The sequence below is a fragment of the Carettochelys insculpta genome, chromosome 26, assembly GCF_033958435.1.
Source record: "Carettochelys insculpta isolate YL-2023 chromosome 26, ASM3395843v1, whole genome shotgun sequence".
Classification (NCBI taxonomy): domain Eukaryota; kingdom Metazoa; phylum Chordata; order Testudines; family Carettochelyidae; genus Carettochelys; species Carettochelys insculpta.
Window position 1 is genome coordinate 9,665,901 of NC_134162.1, and position 25,766 is coordinate 9,691,666.

At 48.2% G+C, this 25,766-nt stretch overlaps 2 protein-coding genes and 2 non-coding genes across 13 annotated transcripts in view; 2 read left to right on the forward strand and 2 right to left on the reverse strand.

Moving 5' to 3' along the window:
• PIK3C2B (phosphatidylinositol-4-phosphate 3-kinase catalytic subunit type 2 beta) overlaps nucleotides 1–11,514 on the reverse strand; it is a 71,930-nt gene extending 60,416 nt beyond the window's left edge. For 3 of the 5 annotated variants that reach the window (XM_074977413.1, XM_074977412.1, XM_074977410.1), the window contains exon 1: nucleotides 11,240–11,513. The gene's annotated coding sequence lies outside the window, so the exon portion shown is untranslated. Of the gene's footprint in view, nucleotides 1–10,651; nucleotides 10,757–11,239 lie in introns of those variants that run through there. The other 2 variants (XR_012642573.1, XM_074977411.1) reach the window with 2 other exon arrangements.
• A 5,768-nt stretch (nucleotides 11,515–17,282) lies between these two features.
• Nucleotides 17,283–17,355, forward strand: TRNAK-UUU (transfer RNA lysine (anticodon UUU)). Its single transcript has one exon. It is a non-coding gene; the product is annotated as a tRNA-Lys (tRNA).
• Nucleotides 17,356–17,612: 257 nt separating this feature from the next.
• On the reverse strand, nucleotides 17,613–17,685 carry TRNAK-UUU (transfer RNA lysine (anticodon UUU)). The gene has a single exon. It is a non-coding gene; the product is annotated as a tRNA-Lys (tRNA).
• Nucleotides 17,686–18,914: 1,229 nt separating this feature from the next.
• Nucleotides 18,915–25,766, forward strand: part of MDM4 (MDM4 regulator of p53) — a 31,166-nt gene continuing 24,314 nt past the window's right edge. For 4 of the 6 annotated variants that reach the window (XR_012642566.1, XR_012642567.1, XM_074977303.1 and 1 more), the window contains exons 1-2: nucleotides 18,915–19,045; nucleotides 24,283–24,389. Coding sequence is in view for 4 of the 6 variants with exons in the window: in XM_074977303.1 (XP_074833404.1) it covers nucleotides 24,315–24,389 (75 nt within the window). In the remaining 2 variants the exon portion in view is untranslated. Of the gene's footprint in view, nucleotides 19,046–19,490; nucleotides 19,639–24,282; nucleotides 24,390–25,766 lie in introns of those variants that run through there. The other 2 variants (XM_074977304.1, XM_074977305.1) reach the window with 2 other exon arrangements.

The window sequence follows — 25,766 nt, forward strand, 5'->3', positions numbered from 1 at the left end:
TAGGGCCCACGGTTCATGCTTCTGCTTGTCTTCTACTTCTGATCATGCCCACCATCAGCTACTCCTGAAATCCCTCCATGGAGCATTAGGGAATAGGCTTCCCAGATGGGAAGCTTTCTCCTGATCCTCCTCAAGTTATTGGTCAGGTTAACCCTGAAGCATGAAGGTTTCTATATTTTTTTATCCAGTTCGGTACAAGTGGAAGCATTGTTATTATTGATAGAAATGTCTAATGCAGGGAGTGGAGACCATAAGATGCAATTTAGGTGGCAAACAGCAGCTCAGAAACTGACACCCATTGGCATGAACCATTTGCGGCAGGATGTCAGATAACGAAAGCATCAAAATCAAGGGGCTGGATTTTCCAAAGCGCTCTCCCCCATTGTTCCCACTGTACATGGGTTCAGGGGGAGGACGGATTCACTATTGTTCTCAGCAGCAGGTGCTGGGGGTGGAGCCCTTTTGAAAATCTGGCCCTCAGACTGTTTAAAGGTAATTAGCAAATGGAACAAGGAGAGGATGAATTGTCTAATGAAATGTTCATAATTCACCCAGATCCACAAATATGTTTGGCCATGAGGTCTGCATCACAATGGACCCCTCCCATGCCCCGGTCTGCAGATGGATCCGTAAGGCACATGATACTGTAAATTGCCAGACAGATCCCCTCCAGGGTTGACCAAGGTCATCGGCAGAGGAACTTGGTGGGGAGGCAAGGAGGCAGACAGAGCCAGGCTGAAAATTTAAGGGGAGGGGGGTGGAGAGAGGCCCAGCCCCCTTTTTACTTTGCTATGCATGGCTGAACCGATTGCTTGGCACAGCTGGTGTGACGCACAAGAGGGAAGCCTGAAAGCCTGAAGGGGCAGTAGGCCCTTTCAGCCACCCCGAGCAGAGAGTTCACCTCCCACACCACTCCGCTCTCTCGCTCTCTCACACGCTCAGAAGGGATGGTCTCCTTCCAGGCCGCCAACAGCTCCTGCAAGAAGATTTACAGAAAGATCACATAATGCTGATTAAAGATCCCGGATCTGCAGCCCGGGGGACCGGTGACCTCCGGCTAGGCTCAGATACAGCACAGATGGCTGTGGGGCAAACTTCCCCACACTGCCCTCTGCCAACACGCCTGCGCCCTGCTCTGCAGGGAAAACGGATGTAGAGGGGAGCGACCTCTCCACGGCCACCAGGCATGGCCGCAGCTTTGTTTCTCTAATGTACTTGCTTGAAATTCTTGGAGGGGTGAGGGGGAGTGTCACTGTTTGTCCCCTGCCGAGTTTCTTCCATGGGGCTCACCCCATGGAAATCATTTTCCTTGTCCCCTGCTTTAGCCTGCCTTCAAACTAGGGCTCTACACAAGGACAGGTACAATTTTAAAGGGCTGGGACAAACTTTTTTTTCACCTCTTTTTGGCCTTTATGAACACCCTGCTAGCTGCACCTGCTGCATTAGCGAGTCCATTGTGTGCCACAGCATGTCTGCCTACCAGAGTGGATTATGGAGGTGCCGCAGGGGTCCCCAGAATGGCAGCAAATCCAGAAGAGCAGAGGTGGGGTCACAATCAGAGTGACATTACCCAATTCACCAAGCAACCCGGCTCCTGGCCAGACTGCCGAGAAAAAGGGAGGATGAGTTTTGCCCTGTCCAAACTGATGCACATCAGAGATTAAATAAAGGAGGGATGTGGGGTGAGGACAGGGGAATCCATCTGGTTTAGGGACCATGCCTCTGCACAGGGGAAGGGTTAAACCAGCCCAACTGCAAACAGCCTGCCATGTGCCTGCTCTGCTCTGCTCTGCTCCCAGCAGCTGAGCACCACCTGCTCCACCCGGGGGGGAAGGGCCAGGGAAGCCAAGCAGAAAATTGTGCTCAAGACTGTGGGAATTCACAGCAGAGTGAACTCTCTAGCTGTGAGTCGTCCCCACATCCCCACTCCCCCCGGCTCAGGCCTGGAGCAGATGCAACCCAGAGATCGGGTGGAGAGACAGGCGCTGGGGTAGGCAGTATCAGCTGAGCGAGGAAGAGGGAGTCAGTGCAGCCTCATCTGCTGGGAAAGAGACCCTGGATGCCTGAAGATGCATGTGCAACGTGGGCTTCCCTTCCCCCAGCTTTTCAGAGGCAGCCGGAAGCATCTCAGAAGGCATCAAACATCCAAGGTCAAGGAGGCAGAGCAAGCTCAGGAGGAAGGCCTGTGGGATCCAGGGAGGTGGAGGCTATGCCTTTAAAGGGGAGACAATTCATACTCATTTATAAGCAGGCAGAGGGAGGAGCAGGCCTGAAAAAGGCCACAGCTCCTTCAGGCTGTAGCTTCTATCCATCCTGCAACGTACCGCTTCTATGCAGATCTCCCTCCAGGGCCGCAGCTCAGAGCTGGCTGCCTTCTGCTTGGACTAACAGTTACTTCATTTACAAGGTTTGTTCCCAGGGTGCAGTAAGCCTCTTGGCTGGCAGCACTTTCCAATGGATAGAGCACCATATGACAAGGCAGGAGAGCTGTGGGCTAGTCCCAGCTCTGCCACTTGCTTACTGTATGACTTTGGTCAAGTCACTTCACTTCTGGTGTCTAAACTGTGAGGTAGGGTGTGTGCATAGTGGAAATGCTTCCTTGGTCTGGCTTGTCTATTTAGATTGTAAGCTGTTCAGAGCAGGGACTTTCTCTTACCATGTGCACATACAGCACCTAGCACAATGGGGCTTCAGTCTCTGGGTTCTCCTGTCATATGAATAACTGGAGGATGACCCCAAAGTAAAACAAGCTCTGTGCCCTGGAGAACCATGCCCTTCCACCAGCCAGAGAAGCCTGACACAAGATGGAGACCCAGCCTTAAATGATTGGAGTCATGAACATCTGTATAGGAAGGAAGAAAATCTCTCTCTCCATATTTTAGAAATGAGCATCTGTCTGTCTCTCTGTCTGTGTGTCTGTCCGTGAGTCTGCTTGTTCAAGAACTCCTCCTAAAACGTAAGCATAGGACCCCCAGATTTGGTATGCAGCTTCCTCTTATCCTAATTTAAAGCAAGGCCAGGGTCTGGGTGTGCCAGGACAGGGGAAAGTGCCTGGGACTTGGTTATTTTTAAGAAACAGCGAAAGGAGGGCTCTGGTAGCAGGGACAGCCATTCTGGAGAGGCCAGCTGCGGAAGGGCTCTGGCTGTTCCTAGCCACCTGACCTGGTGATCCTCCCTGCCCCAAGCAGCCCCAGGGAGCCTCTGCCTGACCAGCATGGCACCCTGCAGCCTTAGTGCTGGCCCAGGGAGTGCTGAAGGGTAGCCTGAATGCTTCCTCCACCCCCATACACACACAGTCCCTGGGAAGACGCTGGCAGGAAGAATGTGCCCAACCCAGGCTGACCCAGGGACAAGCCTGAAGGCAGGATGTCCAGTCTCCTTCCTGCCCCCCATACTACCAGAGCCCTGCCCTGAAGAACCCAGGAAGTCTTCTAGTAAATAAATAAGTAGCAGGCGCTTTCAAGGAAAAAAAATTATCCAGGCCCACAGCTGAACACAAAGGTGTTTAGCAGGGCGAACTCAGTGCCCAGTTGGCTTTTCTTTAGAGACTGCCTGTATTTCATCTGCAGCACACAGTGAGACACATGCATTGGTATCATATGGAATAGTTCCACCACTGGCTCTACAAGAGATGGATTGTGAGGGTGGGGTGGGAGGGAGGGAGACAGAGGGAGAGGAAGTGGGGGCCTGGGCCTGATCCAAAACTCAAGGAAGGCAACAGAAAAAATTCCCGTTGATGGATTCAGGGTCAGGCCCTGAATGGGAAGAGCAAAGAGGAGTGGAAGAAATATCAGTGGAAGGACTGGGGGTGTGGGGAATAACAGCAGTGTCTGGAGGACTTGGGGGTGGAGATGGTTCAAAATGCTCCATCAGACTGCTGGGCAGAAAATGACTTTTACAACAGCAGGGAGAATTTCACATGAATAAGTATCTCTTCTTGGCTTTTCACCAAAGTTTTGTCAAGTTTTGGAGGGTGTTTTTTTTAAAGAAACCCCAAATATAAAAACATTCCCATGTCTAGCAACAAAAATTAACAAGAAATAAATCAAGTTTTCAGTGCAAACTCCAGGATATGTGAGGAAAATGCCAGTGAAAAGGAGAGTTTTCCTTTCTGCCCAGAATTCTGGCAGTAAAATAGAAAGATTTCCGAGCACCCCTCCTCCCAACAAATGCTACACTCCTGACCAGCCCTCAGGGCCAGGGACACCCTGGAACATCTCTGTGCCAAGGCCCTGCTCAAAACTGGGTCAGAGATGTGCCTGGAGTTAAGTAGGATTGTTACTAACTGGCTTGGTGGCACAGAGCTATTTTTTCTCAGTCCTGCGCCGTTACGCTGAAAACACAGAGGGAGGCTGCTGTGTTAGAACATGCGGTACAGTCAGCACTTGGATTTTACAAAGTCCAATGACCATTTATGCCAACTAGTTTTCCCCGACTTGTCTGGAAGGGAGGAATCATCACATAATGGAATGAACACCAGTGAAGAACCAGCTGATGCCCCTTCCTATTCCGATGCCATTGGGATCACTTTGTCGCAGGGCAGGGGGAGGACAAGAAGAAATGTCATGCCCCAGGCTGCAGCTCAAGCCCTAGACCTGCTGTGCACACTTTGCAATGCTCAACTTTTGGAATTTTTCGACTTTGGAGAACACCTCAGTCAATTCACACAACCGTTCAAGGGTGGATGGCTGCACCAGAACTTGGGTCAGTTCTCCAGCTCTCCATAGTCAGACTGTGTCCACTGATCACTGCATGGTTGTAAATTGCGCATTCCTTCCCCAGCAGTGAAACTACCAGGATCTGCCCCAGGGCCACATGCCCCATGTCTGTTTCTATCAGAGCTATTTAAACAGCCCTGATCCCTGCAGCTATCTAGATGCTAATTACTAGTGTAGCAACATCTCTCAGCAGATGACAGGAACCGGTCTGTGCTGATGAGTAATGACGCTTCAGAGGCTCACAAGAGTGTGAAATGGATCAAGCCTTAGCAGCTCTCCCTTGAGACCCTAATACCTTTTCCCTCTGGCCTACTTTTTGAAGGCAACCATGGATTTTCAGGGCCTCATTTGTGACACCTGACAACATATCTGCTTTGCTGCAGAGGGCAAGAGCTCTGTACCTAGAAAATCAGGCTCCTTCAAAAGGTCTCATGTAGCCCACACAAAATCACTACCTGCCCTTTGGAAATCTTAGCTCACAGCTTTAGTCTCCCTGCCTTGAGACAGAGACCTCTGAGTGCTAGCCTGCAAGGTGCAATGCCCTCCCTGAAGCCAAGAGGCATTGGGGTTGTTTTAGCAATGAAGGGTCCTGTGGCACCTTATAGACTAACAGAAAAGTTTTGAGCATGAGCTTTCGTGAGCACAGACTCACTTCATCAGATGCTGGTCTTGGAAATCTGCAGGACCAGGTATAAATAAGCCAGAGCTAGGGTGGGGATACAACCAGAGCCTTCCACTGGGGACAATGCTATGCTAAAGCAACCCAGAGATTCTCCTGCATTGCTCTATACACACACACACACGAACAGGCAGGCAAAAGACAGCACGGTTTGCCTCCAACCTGTAGCAGTATGTTTCTTCCTCTTTAAGCCAATATGTTTCCTATTAATAGTGGTGCTGAGTTGAGTTCAATCCCAAGCCCTCCCTGGAGAAGGCAGGCAGGATGTGGATCTGCTGATGACATAGGCTCTTCAATCATTTCTCTACGCATTTCCATGCTGAGGAGGAAATCCTGCTGCGGGAAGGCGGGTGGCTGGTCGTGACAGGATGGGGAACCCCTGCGCCATGCAGAGCCAGGGATGGGAGGCTTCCAGAGCACCTGGACTGGACTCTGCCTCGCTGGCAGCTGAGCAGCTCCATGTGATCACAGCCAAACAAGCATGATGCAGAGCAAGGGGCAATTGTGAGTTGGCACCTCTAGGCAACAGCTTCAGGTTTTTGTAATGTATAGCCCCACATTCGGCCACTCCTTTATGGGCCCCTTTGTAACTCATAGGGTAGATGGAATCTGCAGCCTATGAGGTACAAGGTCTGCCTCCTCCTGCTGCAGTGAGATTCCATCCCAGGGCTGAAGCCAATCCACATAGCAGAGACTCTACGAAGTTCTACCCATGGGCTCTCTCCATTTTGTAGCACAGTTAGGAACTTATGCCACCTACCATTGTGACTAACAGGAGGTGCAGCTGCAGGGCTTCATAGCTTGAAGGCTTTCTGACAACATGCCTCTCTCAAAAAACATGCTCTAGCTCAACTACATGCTATGGGCTGGGTGCAGGGTTCCCCAGGGGAAGTTCTCGGTCTCAAGTTATGCAGAAGTGGGATTAGATTATTAGAAAAATGGAGATCCCATCTGGCCTTCACACATGTGAATCTAGACACAGGGCCATCTCCTCTCCCGTGTGGGAGCCATCCTGGGAGTGTTTGATGGTCTGACCGCCCTCCACAATGGTAAGGGCTCAGTTCTGTGCTGCACAGGTACAAAATGCTGCACAGATAGGTGCAAGGTCTCGTAGTCTGGGCCAAATATCTTGTTAATATAACGGCGATCAGGCAAAGCCAATTTTTCCCTCTGTGCCTCCCTTCCTTGCAGTGTAACCCTGCATGCTTGCAAGCAAGGGAGCAAATACCATAGAGGATCTGTGATTTGCTGATGTTCAGTGCAGAGGGCTAAGAAGAGCAGTTCCCCTTCTGCAGCCTCCACTTGCACCTGGATGCAACAGAGCCTGCTTGGCACGTCACACAAATTTGATAGGTCAAGACCTACAAGGCATCAGAGCTGTCATTGGGCAGGGATGGCTAGAGTCAGCAGAAACAGGGCCTTGGCTCCTCTCAGCTTTTTCTATATGTCAGTGATCTCTCATCTCTCTGTGCCCAGGTGCACTGGGTCTGCAGTGCTGCTCGGCGTCTGACTGCCCAAGCAAGTCAGAAACCTTCTGCAAGCCGCCCACTCCCATTTCCTGCGCAGAAGTTTCCGCTGTGTAGCTCAGCGGCATGTGACGATTGATGCCGCCAGGGAAAGCACCTTCCTTTGATTGCAGCCTCAGGCCAAAGACACATCTGAGGGCCAAGGCACAAAGACCTCAGGGCCAGCTTCTTGAGGGATCAGCACTTAGCATCAGGGCAGGGGCTCCAAACCAGCTCTGCTGTGGTTGCGATGCATGTAGCCAGATTGTCAGAAGAGCTCAGCAGGCTGAGTCCTGAGACCTACCTTACCCCTAGCTAATCTTAAGCAATCAGATCTGCCTGAGCCTCGGTGTACACACACACTCCCTCCCCTCCAGTGGTATTTCCACTCTATGCATGCCTGGGAGTCTTGTATCCCTGCTCACAGCCCCTTTGATAGAGTGGAGTCATTCAATGCTCAGGAGGTGTACAGGACAGAAAGGCTATTAACTGCTTTTGTTATGTGCGTCAAGGCATATGGGAATGTGCACCACCAATGGAAACACAAGCTGCTGGCTATGGGTGCTCTGCTCATCAGCTGGGCAGCATCTGAATCTCTCCTGGGGGGCCACCCAAGAGCTCAGCTTACAGGGAACACTGAACATAACCTTTAGCTCCCCTCTGGAGCTTGCTGTGACTCTGAGACTTTGAAAGTCTGATGTTGCTTAGACACAGGCAGAGTCCATTCCCCGCCCCGCCCCGCGCCACCCCACCCCACACAGAGATTCCCTCATCCCTTCAGGAAAGAGCTACCTGCAAAATATCAGCTCTCTCCCAATAACATAAGCCCATCGACAAGGAAATAACTGTTTTATGCTCTCTGCAGGGGTTACAGAGCCATGTCACAGAGCAGTTTGCACATCACATAGAAGAACTGGCTCTGGGCAGCACTGAAAGTGATGGAGGGGTTGAGCCAGTTCTCATTCCATCCCTCTCTGGGCTCCCCACCCTTCTCTGAGTGTCTGCAAATACCACTGCCCCTCTGGCACAGACAGTGCTGGGCCAAGGAAAGGGCCTGGGAAAGGGAATTATGAAGCTGTGTGGCACAGCTAGACCCAGACAGAACAAGTCACAGCAAGAGTGTGAGAAAAATCAGCAGGAGCCAAGCTTAAACCACAGTTACAGATTGGCAGAGACAGTCCCTTCAGTTGTTCTCTCTGATCTCCATCTTCAGGCATATTTCCTGCTTGCACTGCCCGAGTGGGACTCTGCCACGTTCATTGCCACAGCTGAAGAACTCTCAGCTATCAAATCCTTCCTGGTTCTCTTGGGTTTGGTGGTGGCTGCAGGGGTCGGGACCCTGCACAATCCACACAGGACTTCCGACATCCCAGGCCCAAATCGGACCAACCAAGCCGACCAAGGGCTGGATGCAGGTTGTTATGCCTTAGCAATGCTGCTCTAAGCGAAGGCCAATGGGAGCTGTTCTCATTAACACCAGCGACTTCCTGGCTTTGATGCTCTTACGCCTATAAACATCCAAGGTAAAAGAGTGAACAGTTGGCCTTGCAGCCTGGCCATGGGATGGTCCATTTTGGGCCCATTGTGTGTACAATAGTGTGGATTTCCCTTTCAATTTCCAACTGGTTACTCTGGCTCAAACTGGTGTAAGTGACGGGGGAGCAGGCCTAGATGGATTCCGTATTATGCATGCACACACCAGACTGGATGCAGTGATGCTGGCACAGGTAAATTACAGAAGGCTCGGTCTCAAAGGACGGCAGGGCCCTACTTCTGCCAGGGAGAGCCCTAGCTCACAGCGGGTGCCCCCTAGAGCCCCATCTATCCCACCAGTGGATGCTGTTGAGGGTTACGTTGCATTAGCATATCCCATGCTCCCTGGAAGGAGAAGGGTGAGGCTGCATGCCTGTCTACCGTTACAGCCCCTACCTCCCTACCTGCTACCCCTGGAACTCTTAGTCAAGCCCACGGGAGAGTGACTAGCAGCATACTCTACAGTGTTACACATACACACAGATGTAGGCACTACAGGCATGTAGATTCTATGGACAAACCTGATCTATCCGTAGAGAAATATCTGATGGGAGTCGGGGGGTTGTTCTTCTGGTTGCCCACTGAAGCACACGACCCACAAATGCTGATCCCACTTTACCTTTTGTTTAACATTATCCATTCCTGGGAAGGTGCTGAACATGTGCTCATCTGTCCAGCTATATTGGTGGGGCTGGAAAGCCTGGTTTGCCAATCACTTTTATCTAATAGCTACACTGCTATTATTGACATAAAAAGCAAAGATGTATTTATCAGATCACACCGATGTCAGCTTGCTGTAGCATAGATCCTGCAAACAGTTGAGCACACACTTAGCTTTCGCCCTGTGAATAGCCCTATTGAATCCAGAGGGTTACCATGAAGCATGTGCATAAGAATTTGCAAGAACTGGGCATAGGGTATTTATTCTATTCCAAAGGCAAGAAAACATCACAGTTTATTGTGACACAATCAACATTGTGACAAGTGCTTTCTTTTGCACAATCCGATGTCTAACAGATGCATACATGCTAAGAAAAGGAGCCTTTCTGAACAGAGCTAGGACTCTGATCTACGCCCCTGGTGAGTTGGAAGAAACATATATAGACACTGCTCCAACCCAGCAGAAAGCTGGAGCAGCTGGGAGAGTCTGGCATCATTAAAGAGAACAGAAAATCTAGAGCTGGATCTCTCTATTGCTCAGATTTTGCTGACAGGCAACTTTATAATTTGATGTGGATTGTTGTATTGTCTTGCTAGTAAAAATAATGCCACTTCTTCAGGCTGACTGAACATTTTAAAGGGCTAGGTTCCAACAACTTGTTCTCATTAGATTATTTGGTGCGCTCTCCCAAAATCCTCTTTTATTTTGCTATTATTTTTGGGGTTTACAGTTATGGAAAAACAAGGCTGGGCTTGATTTTTTTGGACTGTGCGCAGGAAATGAGTCACAATAACCCAGTTTTTTATTCAATTTAGCACCAAAACTTTCTCTTAGTAGGTCAGGTATGGTTTATTTTTATGAGGAAAAATGCAAGAGTGGCTCTTTACCCAGGGATTTTGCTATCATTTTAACCAGGCCTATGGTAGAATCCATATAAATTACAGATAAACCAGGCAGGCATCTGATGAAGTGGGTCTTTGGCCATGAAAGCTTATGCTCCAACAAATGTGTTAGTCTATAAGGTGCCACAGGACTTCTCATTGCTTTTACAAATAAACCTGTCTTTCTACACATACAGTGCATAAATAATCTCCTTTTATCTCCCTTAAATGCAATAGACAAACATTCGTTTCATGCAAATGAGGACTGGAATGAAAATTATCCCAGAAAATCTTTTCAGAGGGTAGCTGTGTTAGTCTGTTAGAGGTGTAAACTTTCATGGACTGGCCCATTAAATCTTCTGCCTTAATACATTTATTAGTCTGCAAGTTGCCACAAGACTCCTTGTTGTTTATGCCGAAAATAATGTAATTAACCAATGGGAGACTCCAATAAGGAGTGGAATTGTACAAGTTTCCTAACAGGGACCAAATTCCCATGGTGCTTGCACATCACCTTTAAAAAATGACACACAAAAACAGATCCCAGACCCTACAGTTCTTTCAAGACCACCATGCACTTTCCCACTTCTTGGAGGAGTGTTTTATTCCTGGGGCATAGGAACCAGGAAAATCTTAACAAGGAAAAAACAAACAAACAGAAAAGATGTTCTCACCCCCGCCTTCTAGGAAAGCCACAGGAGAGGGGAAGACACAGGCGCAGGATCTGCACTGCTTTGTTGTGAAATGTCTCTCTTTTTTTGCGACCCGGTCTCCCTCCTTTCTGCTGGGAGCTCAGACGGCCTGGTAAGAAGGCACAATGCCAAACAAATGTCTCCAAGGCGATCCTGGGCCCGCTGCTCCACAGCTGGGGTGGTGGGGGTGGAGGAAAATAAAAGCCACTTTCGCTTCCTATGAATAATTCTCCCAGCCAGCTCCCCAGCTAGGGAAGGAGGTGGAAATAAAACCTTGGATGTGCGTCCCACCCCCACAAGCATTCCCCTGCAGCGGGGATCGGTCAGTCCGTCCCCTCCCCCAGCAACCTGCTACCGACTTCTGCCTTTGGCTGCTACATTGTCTCCAGGGCTGGGACTGTGGCGGAAGAGCCTTTTCTTCCTCTCGGTATTGTTGCACCTTCAGTGTTTCCATTTTTAAACAATTCCTTCCCCGGGTTCATCTCAAGCGCTGCCTAATAATCCCTGTTCGCTCTCTCCTAGTCAATTTCACGTCCCCCTCCCCACAGCAGCCACCGGTCAGTTTCTTACCTGCTGTTTCCACCGCAATTTCCAGGGCCGAGGAGGAAAGATTGCAGGGGTACTGCTGGGGCGTTCGTGCTCCCAGTTACTCTTCCTCCCGGGGATCTCTGTAACACACGCTCCCCTTCTCCCAGGGTACGCGTCCTCCGCCTGCTCTTGTCCAAAATACAGGCGGGTGCCTCTGCGAGACGAGCGAAATGAAAGGCGCCGGTGCAGAAAAGCGTCCCCACGGCAGGAAACGGTGAAGTCCTCGGACTGCAAAATCCTCACCGAGCAGAGCAGAGCAGAGCGAACTAGGCACAGCCAGAGAGCGAGCGAGAGATGCAGCCTGGGGGAGACAATAGAGAAGAGGAGAAAGAGGATGTGCCATCTCCTGGAGACCTCGGGCATTGCACCGCGGAAAGCTTTTTTTTTTTTTTTTTTGGCCAGCCACATGCACGCTGACTGCCCTCTGAACCAGCTAAAGGCAAATGAGCTTCCTAGGGGCAGGCCGCCCCCCTCCCTCTCTTTCCTACCCCTTTCTCACTGCGCGTGGGGTCTTGGTTAGATATTGTCCTGCAGGGACAGAGCTCTGCTGTTACCCAAATGGTGCTGCAACCTTGTTTTCTGCTCCAAAGATACTTGCCCCAATATCAGGGTCCCTTGCATTTAAATCGCAGAGGTGGAAAACAAATTTAGATTGGTGCTGTCTAAAACTGCCTAGTTTCACTAGTTCTCTTACTGCTCTCAGTCACCTCCATAGCACCAAGGATGGCAAAACACTTTACATTACAGGAGTACTCCAGCCCCAAGGCCCCTACAGTGAGTGCCACACAGACATACCCCTCCTCTATTATATATCAGAGAGCATGTGTGCACCTGTCTTTCTGTGTCTCTGTCGATCTGTGAGTCCCTTTGTTCAAGAGTCCCTCCTAACCAGGGATTGTGGTATGCAGCTTCCCCGATCTGAACCTGAAGCAAGGTCAGGGTTGGGTTGTGCCAGGAGAATGGGATGTGCCTGGAATGGGATTGTTTCTTGTCAGACAGAAAGGGAGGGATGCAATTGCAGGGGCAGTTATACTAACGAATGACCACAGAAGGGCTGAGAGCACAGGGCACAGCTAGAGCCCAGAATGATAACAGGGGGTGTGGGGAAGAGGAATTGCCTCAAACCTGAGGAGCAGCTGCTCACTGGCAACATGGCCCCTGCCAGCCTGGGGAGCAGCTGCCAGATGTCCTGCATGGCCCCTGCCACCCCAGGCTGGCCCTTGGGAGAAGCTGCCAGGTGCCCCCCAGCCTTGAGCAACCCCCCAGCAACTCCCAACCCCCTGTCCTGACCCCTGCACTCAAGCCTCCTGTCCTGTGCCTCTCCTCATACTGCAACCCAGACTCCTGCACCACTCCACACCCCTGCCCTCTGCCGTGAGCCCCATGGCACCCACAGCCACAGCAGGCCCCAGGGCAGGACAGGAGAGGGGGCTCAGCTCCATGTCCATGTCCCAACCATGTGCAGCAGCACTGTCACAGCAGTTCAAAGGGGCTCAGCTTGAAGCTCCAGCTGCCATCACTGCCAAAGTAGCAGCAGTGACACCAGGGTTCTGGACTCCTGTGAAATGCTGGGCCCTGGGGCAACTGCCCCTTTACTCCCCAATGATGGACCTGCTTGAGCCCCTCCTCACACCCAACCCTGACTCCTGCATCCCCCACACCTTCAGCATCCAGCCCTGAGCTCCTCCTCATCCCCCCATCCCTGACTCCTCCAGGCTCCACAGCCCCAGGCGCCTACACTTAACCTCCTCCCACCCCATGAGCTCATAACTAACTGGGCATTTATTGGCCTGATCTCACTCCCAGCCCATCTGAGTTTACAGTCATAAGCTCCTTTGATTTATGGGCTGTTTGCGGTCAGCACATCACCATCTTATTATTCTAAGTGCTTTGTGCCTCTTCCAGTCTCCCAAGACATCTTCCCACACTCAGCTCATCCTCTGACTATGATGTCTCTATACTTTTGTGTACTCCCACACTGCCCCTGATTTGCAATGGCTTGACTTTCAAAACAACAAGAAGTCTTGTGGCATCTTATAGACTAACAGATATTTTGGAGCATAAGCTTTCGTGGGCAAAGACCCGCTTCATCAGATGCATCTGATGAAGCAGGTCTTTGCCCACGAAAGCTTATGCTCCAAATTATCTGTTAGTCTATAAGGTGCCACAAGACTTCTTGTTGTTCTCGAAGCTACAGACTAACATGGCTATCTCTCTGACTTTCAAAGACTCCCATTGACTTCAGTGGTGCTTGGGGGTGCTCTGTACTTTATAACCATGAGCCGCTCTCCTAATTAGGCTCTACAATTGTCAGAACCTTGGCTTAGCTTTTCAAAAATGCTCAGCTCCCCAAACCAGAACCAGATTCTCCAAAGCTCTGGGCTCTTGGCTGGGCCTCTAATGGTGCAGATCCCCTGTGCTGTTGTTCTCAGTGGGAGCTGCTGTGTCCTTTTGAAATTCTGTCCACTACGTGCAGGCACCTAACAGGGAGCTGAACGCTTCAGGAACTCTGTCCCATTGTCCTTATAAGCATTTGGTCAAACACCTACAGCATGCTGGGGATTGCCCATAATTACAGCTTCTTCATGTAAGAAAGACTCTTCCATGAACTAAGACCACTTGCAGACAGTTCTAAGAGGTGTGAGAGAAGACCAAATTGTAGAAGTCCACAATTAAAGTTGTAGTTTTATACCTAGGACCTTTCACCCAATGTTTGTATAGCAAGTCACAGTTCCAGTGACTTTTTAAATAAAATATCTTTCCTTCCATGTAGCTAATAGTGCAAAAAAAAAAAAATTCTGGTACTGTCTGCCCCCTGATGGAGAAAGGTAGCAATTGCATTGGGGGAAAAGAAATACAAATATTGGTATACGATCTCAGAAGGGTAGCTGTGTTAATCTAATATTGGAAGAGTCTGACTTACTCTGTGCTTGACTTTCACCCTTTCACTACAGCACCATGAAGCTGATTAATTATGGCAATGTACTGATAAAGCTCTGAGGTCACTGTTCTCACTGCTGAGGTAAGACATGAGAAGACACCAGACCCATTAGAAATGAGCTAGCTACCCATCCTTTTCCTAGGGTGGGATAGTTTCCTGCAGTTTATTTCTCAGCACTTTATTCAAATTAGGTTGAAATACCCCAAAAGATGTGGCTTCCTCCCACCTTTGAGGAAATGATGCCTCTGGGTAACACAGTTTGTCTTTCACAGATTCAGTGTCATTTCCCTTTACTTAGTTCCATTCCCTCTGCCAAGCTCACTTTGATTGTCCTCTTTGGGCTGGAGATTGCCAGCCCAAAGCCAAAGGGGATTGGATTATTCTAGCTAATAGTCCTAATATCCACACAACATGTCCCCTTTTGTTAATTTCCTCATGCACAGCTCACCACCCACCCTCATCCCAGATTCCTGATTCTGGAAGTCTGCGGGTGAAAGGTGCTGTATAAATATAAAGCATCAGTATAACCCCCATGATACAAAAGCTTGGTTTATGTTGGGAAAGTAGGTCAAATTTAGGTGACATAGGTTGATTTTCTAAGCAATCAGCTCACACTAAAGTGTCTGAAGGGCCCCTAAGGTCGATGTTTGTATTCCTGGTTTTCACAAGGAGCGAAAAGCCAAATTTAACCTTTGATGGTTGACCTTACAGTAGTGCAGAAGGAGCATTGTGAGATTTTGGCCTCTTGGAGGTGTCCCACAGTGCCCCAATGTGACCACTCTGGCCACCACTGTCAGCTCTGCTGCTCTCCAGGGGTACGTCTACACTGCAGAGTTATTCCAGAATAGTTTATTCTGGAGTTATTGTTCTAAAATAAGCTATTCCAGAACAACGCATCTACACTACAGGGAAGCCCCAAACTAAGGAAATCTTCTTCTGAAACAGTGTGTCCACACACATTAAAGCCTATTTTGGATTAGAGCTCCTGGCACTGTAGCTTTCTGAACAGACCAGATTTCCTAAAGATGCATGTGTCACACGCTTTTTGCTGTTGCATTCAAAAGGGTGGGGGAGGTGACAAGTGCTGACCACAGACACCCAGGCACTGGGACAAAACCCCACAATGCAAGGGGGCAGCAGGAACTGTGGGATAGGTATGCACAGTGCATTGCTTGCACAGTTGAAGTAGCCAACCCCAACGGGGACACATTCCATTGACTTCATGCGCCTGTGTCCATGCACCTTCAACCTTACAAAATCAGGTGCTACAAAATCGACCTTAACAAATTTGACCTAATTTCTTAGTGTAGACGTATGTTGTGTCCATAACTCACATGACTGGATTGGATCCCAGAGAAAAGCACCTCATTGCATTTCCTTACACCTCTTACAACCCACTCTCCTAATCCAAGACACTCCAAGCCCAGTGGCATTTAAGCTGGTCAAGTCCCCCTCCATTTAGTGAAACCCTGATTTAATCACATGAAAAATAAACCCTACCTCCCTAGGCACCCCATCCCTTCTGCTTAAATAGAACCTTTTGCTGGCATCCCATGGAAAACCACCCAGTCTGGGGTAAAGCTGAAGGAAACTTGGCTTGTCTCTGCCCATGGTTGTGCTTTTGATGGGCCTAATTTAAAAAAAATATGATTCAGCATAGTTTAATATTGATTTATGCACCTGTAAAGATATGACTTACATGTTGTGCATCGAAGAATTCATCAGCATCTGTTCCATGCACTGAAGATGGAAATTCCTATGTGTTGTATTTTCATTGTTTTAAAAATGCAAAGATTTTAGAGAGTCAGGGGCTGCAGTGGAAAAGAGAGCAATTTACAGGGTTTTGAAGCGACCCCAGGAGATTGAGTCCAATCCCCAAGGCCCAGTCCCAACCAAATCATGCCAACCAGGGCTTTGTTAAACTGGGATTTAAAGACTTCTAGGGAAGGAGATTCTACCACCTCCCTGGGTAACCCATCCAGGGCTTCACCACCAGCCTACTGAAGCATTTTTCCAACATCCAACCTAAACCTCCCCCACTGCAGCTTGAGACCCTTGCTCCTTGTTCTGTCATCCATCACCACTGAGAACAGCTTCTCTCCATCCTCAGTAGAAACCCTCTTTTCAAGTAGTTGAAAGTTGCTATCACATACCCCTCACTCTTCTCTTCTGTAGATTAAATAAACCCAACCCCTCAGCCTTTCCCTGTAAATCATGTGCTCCAGCCCCCCATCATTTTTGTCCCCCTCTGCTGGACTCTCTCCAATGCATACACACCTTTCTGTAATGGGGAGCTCAAAATTGGACACAATAGTCCAGATGGGGCCTCACCAGTGCCGAATAAGGTATGTTTGTTATGGAGATATTGATTAGCAGCAGCTGTATATTGATGCCTTGTAATTATACAGCACCTCTCATCCCCAGGGCTCTCAGGGTCAAGCACCAAGGACTGGAGGGGGAGGGAAAAGGGATTGGAAAAAGTGCATCAGGAAATTATCAATGGGGAGAGGTGATACAGATGACACGAATGGACAGTTATGAAAGTTACAGCAAACTAAGACTTTTGAAAGCAATCAGAAACCTGCGGCGTCGGGATAATCCTACATCTGTCACTGCAGAATTTCTTACCCCTTCTTGTAAGGCAGCTGGTGCTGGCCACTGCTGGAGGTACGTGGCACCTGGATGGAACAGGCATATAGTTCCTTTTGGGTTTATGGCAAGCCCCACTTATTTCCAACGTGCATGAAAATGCAGAAGCTGGAACTGCCATAATGAAAGAATATGAATTAATAGTAAGCACTGAGTAGGTACCAATTTTCATACTCACAGCACAGTGCAAATTACAGCCGCATCCTGTGAACACTTCCACGTTAGGAGCCCTTGGAACCAGTCATTGCACGTTTAGGGCCTCAGCTGCTTTTCACCGCAGAAGCCCGAGGGCCTGCTTGCTGGCTCGCCGAGACATGAATCTACTTCGAGCGGGAATTGCTGAAAAAGCTAGTAGAAATGAAGCAAGTTTAAGAAACCAGGGGAATGTTTGCAAAGAACCATGTAGGACGCATGACAAGCTCTCTCTTTAAGAGCGCCCGGATAGCTCAGTCGGTAGAGCATCAGACTTTTAATCTGAGGGTCCAGGGTTCAAGTCCCTGTTCGGGCGCATAATCTTTTTCACATCCGCAGGTAAATGGGGCGATTCTAGGGAGGGGAAGCAGAGCTGTAAGGCTACAAATCCAGATTTTTAAAGGACAAATGTCCTTGCACAGAACCGGGGGATGTGGCAAATCTCTGCACAAACTCAGGCCAAAGTGGCAGTGGAACAGGACTGCGGGGTTGCAGAGGCTGCCGCAAGGAGAGACACAACAGAAGGTGGAGGAAAGTGGCATCAGAGATTGAAAAATTAAAAAAACTAGGATTCGCCCGAACAGGGACTTGAACCCTGGACCCTCAGATTAAAAGTCTGATGCTCTGCCGACTGAGCTATCCGGGCTCCTTGGGGGAGGTGGCTGCTGGAGCAACTAAAAGAGCTCAACGGAGCTCAGTCTTTTTTTTTTTTTTTTTGCAAGAGGGAGGAGTAATGGCTGCTGACGAGTCACGCAAAGAGAGGGAAAAGTGCGCTACAGATCTCGGGAGGAGGAATCAACTCTGCAAGGGTGAGGGGGCAGAGCTGCCCCAATAAACCCTGCAATGGAAAGCGTGTGATATTCCAGGGCGGTCCTCACAAAAAAAGCTCGTGGCAACCCTCTATAGCATTCAGCCCTACTCCCTGCATTGCTTTGCACCGTAGCTGGGGAGAGGGACAATCCCTGTGCACACTCGAAGTGCATTCATTTGCACAATGGCTGTTAGGGGGCACGGATCCCTGCACACATCGGGGTGCTCTTTTTTGCACAGTGGCTCTGAGGTAACCGATGCCTAGACATACTGTAGGTGAAAGGCTTTTTCCAGTGGCTGCGAGGGCACACATCCCTGCACACACTGGGGTACACTGCGTTGCACGGTGGCTGTGAGGGCGCATCATCCCTGCAGGCACTGGGGTGCACTACTTTGCACGGTGGCTGTGAGGGCACACATCCCTGCACACACTGGGGTACACTGCGTTGCACGGTGGCTGTGAGGGCGCATCATCCCTGCAGGCACTGGGGTGCACTACTTTGCACGGTGACTGTGAGGGCACACATCCCTACACACTGGGGTGCACTACTTTGCACGGTGACTGTGAGGGCACACATCCCTACACACTGGGGTGCACTACTTTGCACGGTGACTGCGAGGGCACACATCCCTGCAGGCACTGGGGTGCACCGCTTTGCACGGTGGCTGCGAGGGCACACATCCCTGCAGGCACTGGGGTGCACCGCTTTGCACGGTGACTGCGAGGGCACACATCCCTGCAGGCACTGGGGTGCACCGCTTTGCACGGTGGCTGCGAGGGCACACATCCCTGCAGGCACTGGGGTGCACCGCTTTGCACGGTGGCTGTGAGGATGCACGGCTGAAGTTGTGCCCACTGCGGTCCGCTGTTCTGCCTGCGCCACGCTCTCCGCCGGGGCTGCCTCACGGTCCTCCAGCGGCGTGGCAGCGCTGCGACACCACCCGTCTCCCCTGCCACCTCTCCGCTACGCGCAGGCTTCCTCCTTTCTAGGCCTGGCTTCCGGTGTGCTCTATGGCGGCAGTCCCTCTGGAGAAGTCTCCCCACGCAGTCGCTGCGGAAGTGCCCGCGCCGCCATGTTGGCTGGGAGGGGAAGTGGAGGCCTGGCCCCCCACTAAGATGGAGGAGAGGAGCCTACTGGGGGCCTAGGGCCCCCTCCGGCCGCAGGGCGCCCTGGGGCCCATGGAGCAGCGCTAGGGTGAGCCCGGGGAGCGGCCTGGAGGGGCGGGGAGGCCCTGAGGCCTAGCCCTGCTCGCAGCCGGCTGGCTTGGGGGCCACAGGGCCTAGGCTGGGGCAGGGGAGTTGTGGCCTAAGGGCAGCAGGGGGAAGGGGCAGCAGACAGGGCGAGAGTTGCCCGCCTGGGGGACAGGCCCAGCTTGGGGAGGTGTCCCTGCCAGGGGAAGCAGGCTGTGCCCCAACGGGGCTGCGCAGGGAGGGGAGTGGAAGGCAGTGGAGGGGCGCCCCTGGCTTTCTGGGTGCCCTGCAGAGGGCACTGGCGCACAGCGCCTCGCTCAGATGCTGTTGGTGTTGACTAGTTAAGTTGGACGCTTTCACCGTGATGAGCTTGTGTGTGGGACCAGCTGTTCATGTAAAAGAAAATGTCCCACCTGACAGCAATCGTCCTTGTTCCCAGAGCCAGCGCACGGGTGTTTGGACTGTGGTGGTTTCCCCTTAAGGCAGAGGTGGTTGGCACTGTGCTGCTGTTTGACGTGAGTTTTGCTGCAGTGATAAAGAGTGTGGCTCTGTAGGTACAGTGCCCCTTGGGGTAGGAACACCTTTCCAGATACTAAGGTGTGTTTCTGAACCTTTTAAAAATATTTATATGGTTAGATTCATTTTCTAATGGTCCATTTTAAGGCACTTTTAAAGTTGTTTGACCACATGTGGTTTGCTGTTAGCTGATGTTTGCTATGCCTGTTCCATCAATAAAACACAAATGATTGTGTTTGCCATTTGCTTGTGTGTGTTTGTTTTGATATTTCCCACCCCCTTTTTTACTCTACACCATCACATGCCTCACACTTACCTAAAGCATGACTTGGTACTTTTGACAGCCTTTGGAGGAACTGCTGATAGGAACATGTCACTGCCTGATTAGGAGGGAAAATTAAGGCGGGGGCGCGCGCAGATCTGTACGTCATTGGATGCGCCGAAATTTTGACGTTGGATGCTGGCACGCCTGCCCAGAAATGAACGCTGGCAAAAACCCGTCTGTAGTTTAGGAACTAGCCATTCTGCTAAGTGCAACTTAAAAACAAGGAAGCATTTTAGGAAGGGATTCATAAGGATTAAAAAAAGATGAGATAAAGAATACAGTTTCATAACTATCTTGTTGTAAAGCCTGTGTGTGAGAGAGTGGTTTTTAAAACGTGATCCTCCCCACCACTTCCTGGAGTTGTCTTGGACTTCTGAAAATGATCAACAGAAATAGGCAACATGGGGCTAAGTTTTTGAAAAGATGTTCCTCAGGCTTATTTAAAACAAATTGAAATTAAATGTATTGGAAATGTCTGGTCATTTGTGTGTTGGGTCGATGAAGCAGTTTCTGAATATGTCAGAGTGAGATTAGCGGAAGGAAAATATGAAGTCCAGATCTTCTTTCTGAAAGGGAACAGGGACAGATAGGTGAGAGAAGTAAGGGGTATAGTGTTAAATAAGGATGTAGTAAACAGATTTGAAGACCTTTTTGTGTCTGAGTGTGAAATGTTAACTGTACTGCTTTAATCTTAGGCTTTTTTTTTTTTCGGCATGTGTTAGCATGTATTAGGATTCTATTATTATATTACTGCCTGTGGTGCCCCACAGTCACTGGGTGGCAGGCCAGGACTACTTATCTCTTGAGAACTCTGTGGACTAGGGTTCAAGACTTTTGCTTCTTGATATCCGCCTTGTTTTGCTAATGTGCTGCCTATAGTGAATCAAGTTCCTTTGTATATAAGTAACGTTTAAACAGCTCACTGGAAGGTAGTAATTGTAGAAAAATGTGAATGCAGAGATGGTTCAGCTGGCTTTACAACCTTCGGACCTAGTCTAGACCTGGGGAACAAGGTTGGACAGTGAGTGGATTAAATGTTAGTGACCGTCCTTCAGTACAGCTGCCACTACTGCTGTTGCACAGGTGGAAGTTGAATTGGGGGAATTCTTAGCAGAAAAATCTGGCCTAGACATAATGAATGGCCATGTTTCTAACATATATAGGTGGGGAGTTGAACTGGTTGACAGATTTACAGCAAAGCTTGGTTATAGTGAAAGCTGGCACTAAAACACTGTTCTGAAAGTGGCACAAAAGTACCTATTTGCTTCAGTGTATTGTAGTATGTAAACCTCTGTTCCAGTAAGCCTATACCTGCTTACCAGCAATTTCTCCTGCGGAAGATGTGATTCAGTACAAGGGGATTCCCTGTACTGTGTCTCTGCTGCTTGGACATATGTAGTTCTTGGCTTCAGTTGCTTTTTCAGTGTCTTTTAAATGAGGCATAGAATGCCTATGGCACAGCAATGGTTACATTAGTTACAAAGCTGTAGCTGATAATATATGTGATATATAGACAGTTTTTGTGATGACCTTAATAGGTGTACCTGATAAAGGAAGGACCTATTTTTAAAATCTAGAATTTCTATTTTAAATTTTTCTATTTAGAAATCTCAGTGGTGATTGAAACATTGGGTGTAAGAGATGCTGTAGAAAACATCTGCAAATGCTTTAGAGTTATACACACCTAATAGCAAAAGGAGAGAGGAATTAAGCACTATAGTGCAAGGTAGTAGTGATTCTGGGGACATGATCCTTTGAGCATGTTTGAAAGATACTAGGAAAATAACCCCCGAGCAAATATAAATGTTAGTGCCAGCCACAGAAAACTACTTCTCTGTAGCTTCCAAAGCCCTTTGTGACTTACAAAAGTGAAAGAAATAGGGATAATCTTAGCATATGTTTTCTTCCATCCTCCAAAATGGAGGCATCAGGGTGCATTGCTTAAAGCACAGGACTTAAATCAGAGAGACCTCTAGGCTATTCCTCCTTGCTTTGCCACTTGCTACGTATGTGACTTCTGTCACATCACTATGTCAACATCAGTTTTAAAAATCTTCAGTTGTGTGCGTGTGGGGGGGTACAACACTGTACTGTTATTGCAGGTATGGTGGGGGTGTGGTCTAGTGCAGTATTTTTCAAATTTTTTGATAAAAGGGACTGCCTTCCTAAACTTTATCAGAGAAATTGCAGGGACTGGCGATGATGGGTTGTAGGAAAACACTGTCTAGTGGACTCAGCATTAAGCAGGGAGTCAGGATTTGTGGGTTCTCTTCCCAATGTGGCCACACCTGCTGTCCGCTTTGTCTGTTTCCTCCCAACCTTGTCTATAGGTTGAAAGCAATTCAGGACAGGGACTCTCTGGGGTGGTGTAGGTTGGTTGGTTGGTTGGTTTGTTTGTACGTACAGCAGCTGGGACAACGGGGTTCTGATCTCAGTTGTGGTTTTGAGAAGCTACTATAAATATGAAGAATAACTTCAAAACCATGATCTTGTAACTACTTCCTACAAGTGAACCCTTTGCCTGTGCAAAAGCTCCACTGACTTAATATAATATACTTTGTATATTTGAAATTTGATGTCAAAAGTTATTTTACATGTTGTGTTGTTAATCTGGGTATTTTAGAAACAATAGGGACAAGCAAAAATAAAACTTAGAGGAGAAACCTTTCACCAATTCATATTAATCTTCAGTAGTAATCAGTTTCTTTATCATACAGAATCCTTTGGTTGAGGATATAGAAAAACAAGTCTTTCCTGATACTACTTGCAGTAAGTCTCTACAAGTCCCCGCTGGTATAGTAGGACATGTTACCAGTAACAAGTGGTGTCTGGGTTATACAATCAAAGATTATGGTTCTGTGATTTTTTTTCTTTGACTCTTTGAATCCAAGTCACCTTGCTAGGATGTCTGTTGTTTGTCCAAGTAGTGTGGAGATTCAGATGACTTTTAGAAAGGAATCACTTGTCACACTGCCCTTTCAAAGGGAAAAACACATTAGGATAGGACTACTGCAGACATGTTTACAAACAAAAACCAAAAAGCAGTCCAGTAGCACTTTAAAGACTAACAATAATTTATTAGGTGATGAGCTTTTGTGGGACAGACCCACTTCTTCAGATCTTAGCCATACCAGAACAGATTCAATATTTAAGTTACAGAGAACCAAAAATAGTAAGCAAGGTTGACAAATCAGAAAAATATTATCAAGGTGATTTCACACCACTGAGCGGAGTCAAGTTATTTTTTGATTCTAGACTAGCCAAAAGGTATGTGTGTTCTCTGCAGAGTTAGGATGTCTACAGGTACAGTCTGGTGAAGGTGCTTTATGGTGTTTGGCATAAATAAAAAAGCCACCACCATGACCTGCGTTAGCTATGTGTAGACACAGTGTTGAGAATGGACTGAATTCAGGAGATGTGGGTTCTAGACCCAGCTGCGCTAGTGGCCTTGGACAGGTGCTTTTTCTTGTGTCTCCTTCTGTAAAGGTTAATAATCCTAACCCTGACTAAATAGGTATGCTGTCAGAATCAAACCTCATAGCTCCATACACCTCTGAAGGCACCAAAAAGGGAGCTAACTGTTGCTTTGATCAAAATCTTCCCCTCCCAGGCTTCTGTAACAGCTGTGCATATAGAACCTATTTAGAACTTGGGTGTGGTTTGGAGTAAAAGGGGATGGGATCACCAATGACCATTGGAGCTTTTTGTTCAGAAGGTGTTTCCTTCAATTTGAAGTGGATTATAAATTACTACTAGCATTTAGTTATCCCTCCCACTGTGTACCTCCCCTTGCTGACTCATGAAGCTGTTTGTAAGGATTGCTAATGGGGTTAAAACAGTGACTTAGCTGTTACTGGCCACTTTGAGTCATTAAGAACTTGCCTCAACATGTCACAGAAGACTTTCAGTGAACAGGCAGGTCACAACAGAGAAAACTGTCTGGGATTCGCAGATGAGCGTGGGAATACCTTATCCTAGCACTCCTCTCCCAGTGAGCAGTTTCCTAGAGCACAGTGAAAGGGGGCATGGGAAAGTGGCCCCAGTATAAATCAGCCTCAGATATTTGAACAGAAATTGTGAATTTCATAAAAGCAAATTGAAATCTTGCTGCTTGGTTTCTGAAAGCTTTCTGTCTTAACTGCTCTTACAAGGCTACCTGTCCAGGTAGGTGGACAGCTAGATTTAACTTACCTATGGGGTAATTGGTTTTGAATTGCTCAGGTTATTGTCAACCCATAAAACAATTGCATGGCCTGGTGCAATATTTTTATTTTTTTATGTCACTTTTTAGGATGTACATGCAGGAGAGAGTGATTTCCTAGAGCTTCTAAGAGGTGGAAGTAGTTCAGCTTAGGAGCTCCTGATTCTGATTTGCTACTAAACCAATTTTGTTGTTTTAGTTTATACTGTAGACAGCTACTTCACTGCCAAAATGACATCTTCAACCTCTGAACAGTATCCAGCATCTGAGAATGCCTGCAGAATCACACTTGGAAAAGCTAACCAGGTAATTGCTTGCCCCGAATTCTGACTCATGGTTTTCCTCTCTTCTTGTAAAAAAATAAGGCCAGTGAAACCCTAAGTACCTTTGACTTCCTGGCATGTAGCCTTTTGTACAGGGTGGAATGAGTGGTCTCCCATCAATCAGTGGTTTGTGAATATTAACCAGCGGTGCCACTGGTGTGGATGAGAGATAGGTAATATAGGACTTATCTTTGAAACAGCGGGGGGAGGGAAGTGAGGTAGGTTAAACTGGCCACACAAGAAAGTGGATGATGATTGTATTCCCATGTTTCACACCTTTCTTAGGCTATGGCTACATTAGTGCATTTATAGCCACCCAGCTGTACTGATGCAACTGCACCTCTCTGTAGGATCTCTTGTGTAGTTTGCTCAATGCTAGTAGGAGAGAACTCTGCCATCAACATAATTCATTTACCCTCAAGAGATGGCAGTAGCTATTGGTCTGCAGAAGAAGCTCTCTGCACATTATTGTTTATGCTAGCATCATTTGTGTCACACAGGGAAATGGGCTGTCTACACCACCCGAGTGGCATAACCTTCAGAGTTCCGTTTTAAAAAACTCTGGACTCTGTGTAACTGTTGAATGCGTTTCCTCAGAATATGACAAGACACTCATTTGTTTAACCTAGTTTGTAAAGCCAGTAACATCACTCTTTCTTGGGGCTATCTTGAGTGAACACTGACCATGTACTGTTCCCCATACCAATCTTGTCCCAGGGCATTGGTGGAGTGAGTGCTTGTGTGTCATAATATGACTGCCTTAGCAAAAATATTCAAAGCCAGCGTGGCAATTGTTAGTATACAGTGTGGAAATGTGGAGAACTGGCACTGCATGAACATGTTGGCTGGCCGTCAAAGAAAAATCTGCAGTGTGAGCTATGGCTAGAAGAATGCAGTCCAGAAATTTGAGTGGGTTCTCCAAGACACGTATAAAGCTGTAGCTTGAACTCTCTTTCATTGACAACCGCATGAATCTGGCCAGAGTGGGGAAGGGAGGCTAGGGGCAGGGAGTGTAAATTAGCTTCTGAAGTGGCTTGAACTCCCCCATATACTTCTTTTATAAATGGTAAAATCCATGTGAGTCCCATGTAGAATTGATTAACATGCTTCTTTATTCAGCTCATTCTACTGAAAAAAATTGTAAATAAGCAGACTTTGTTAGTGTAGAAATATTGGCTTCCTACACCCATTATCTTGAGGAATATGGAATGACTTAACATTCTCATCTCTATTTTTGGCTTCTTTGTGGAAGCCAAGGTACTGTTTTAAATAGTCACGTTAATGTAGGCTCTTTTTGCTAAACACAAAGGAGAAGGTGGGGGAGCAGTTACTTAAAATGAGACAAATTCATGACAGGAAC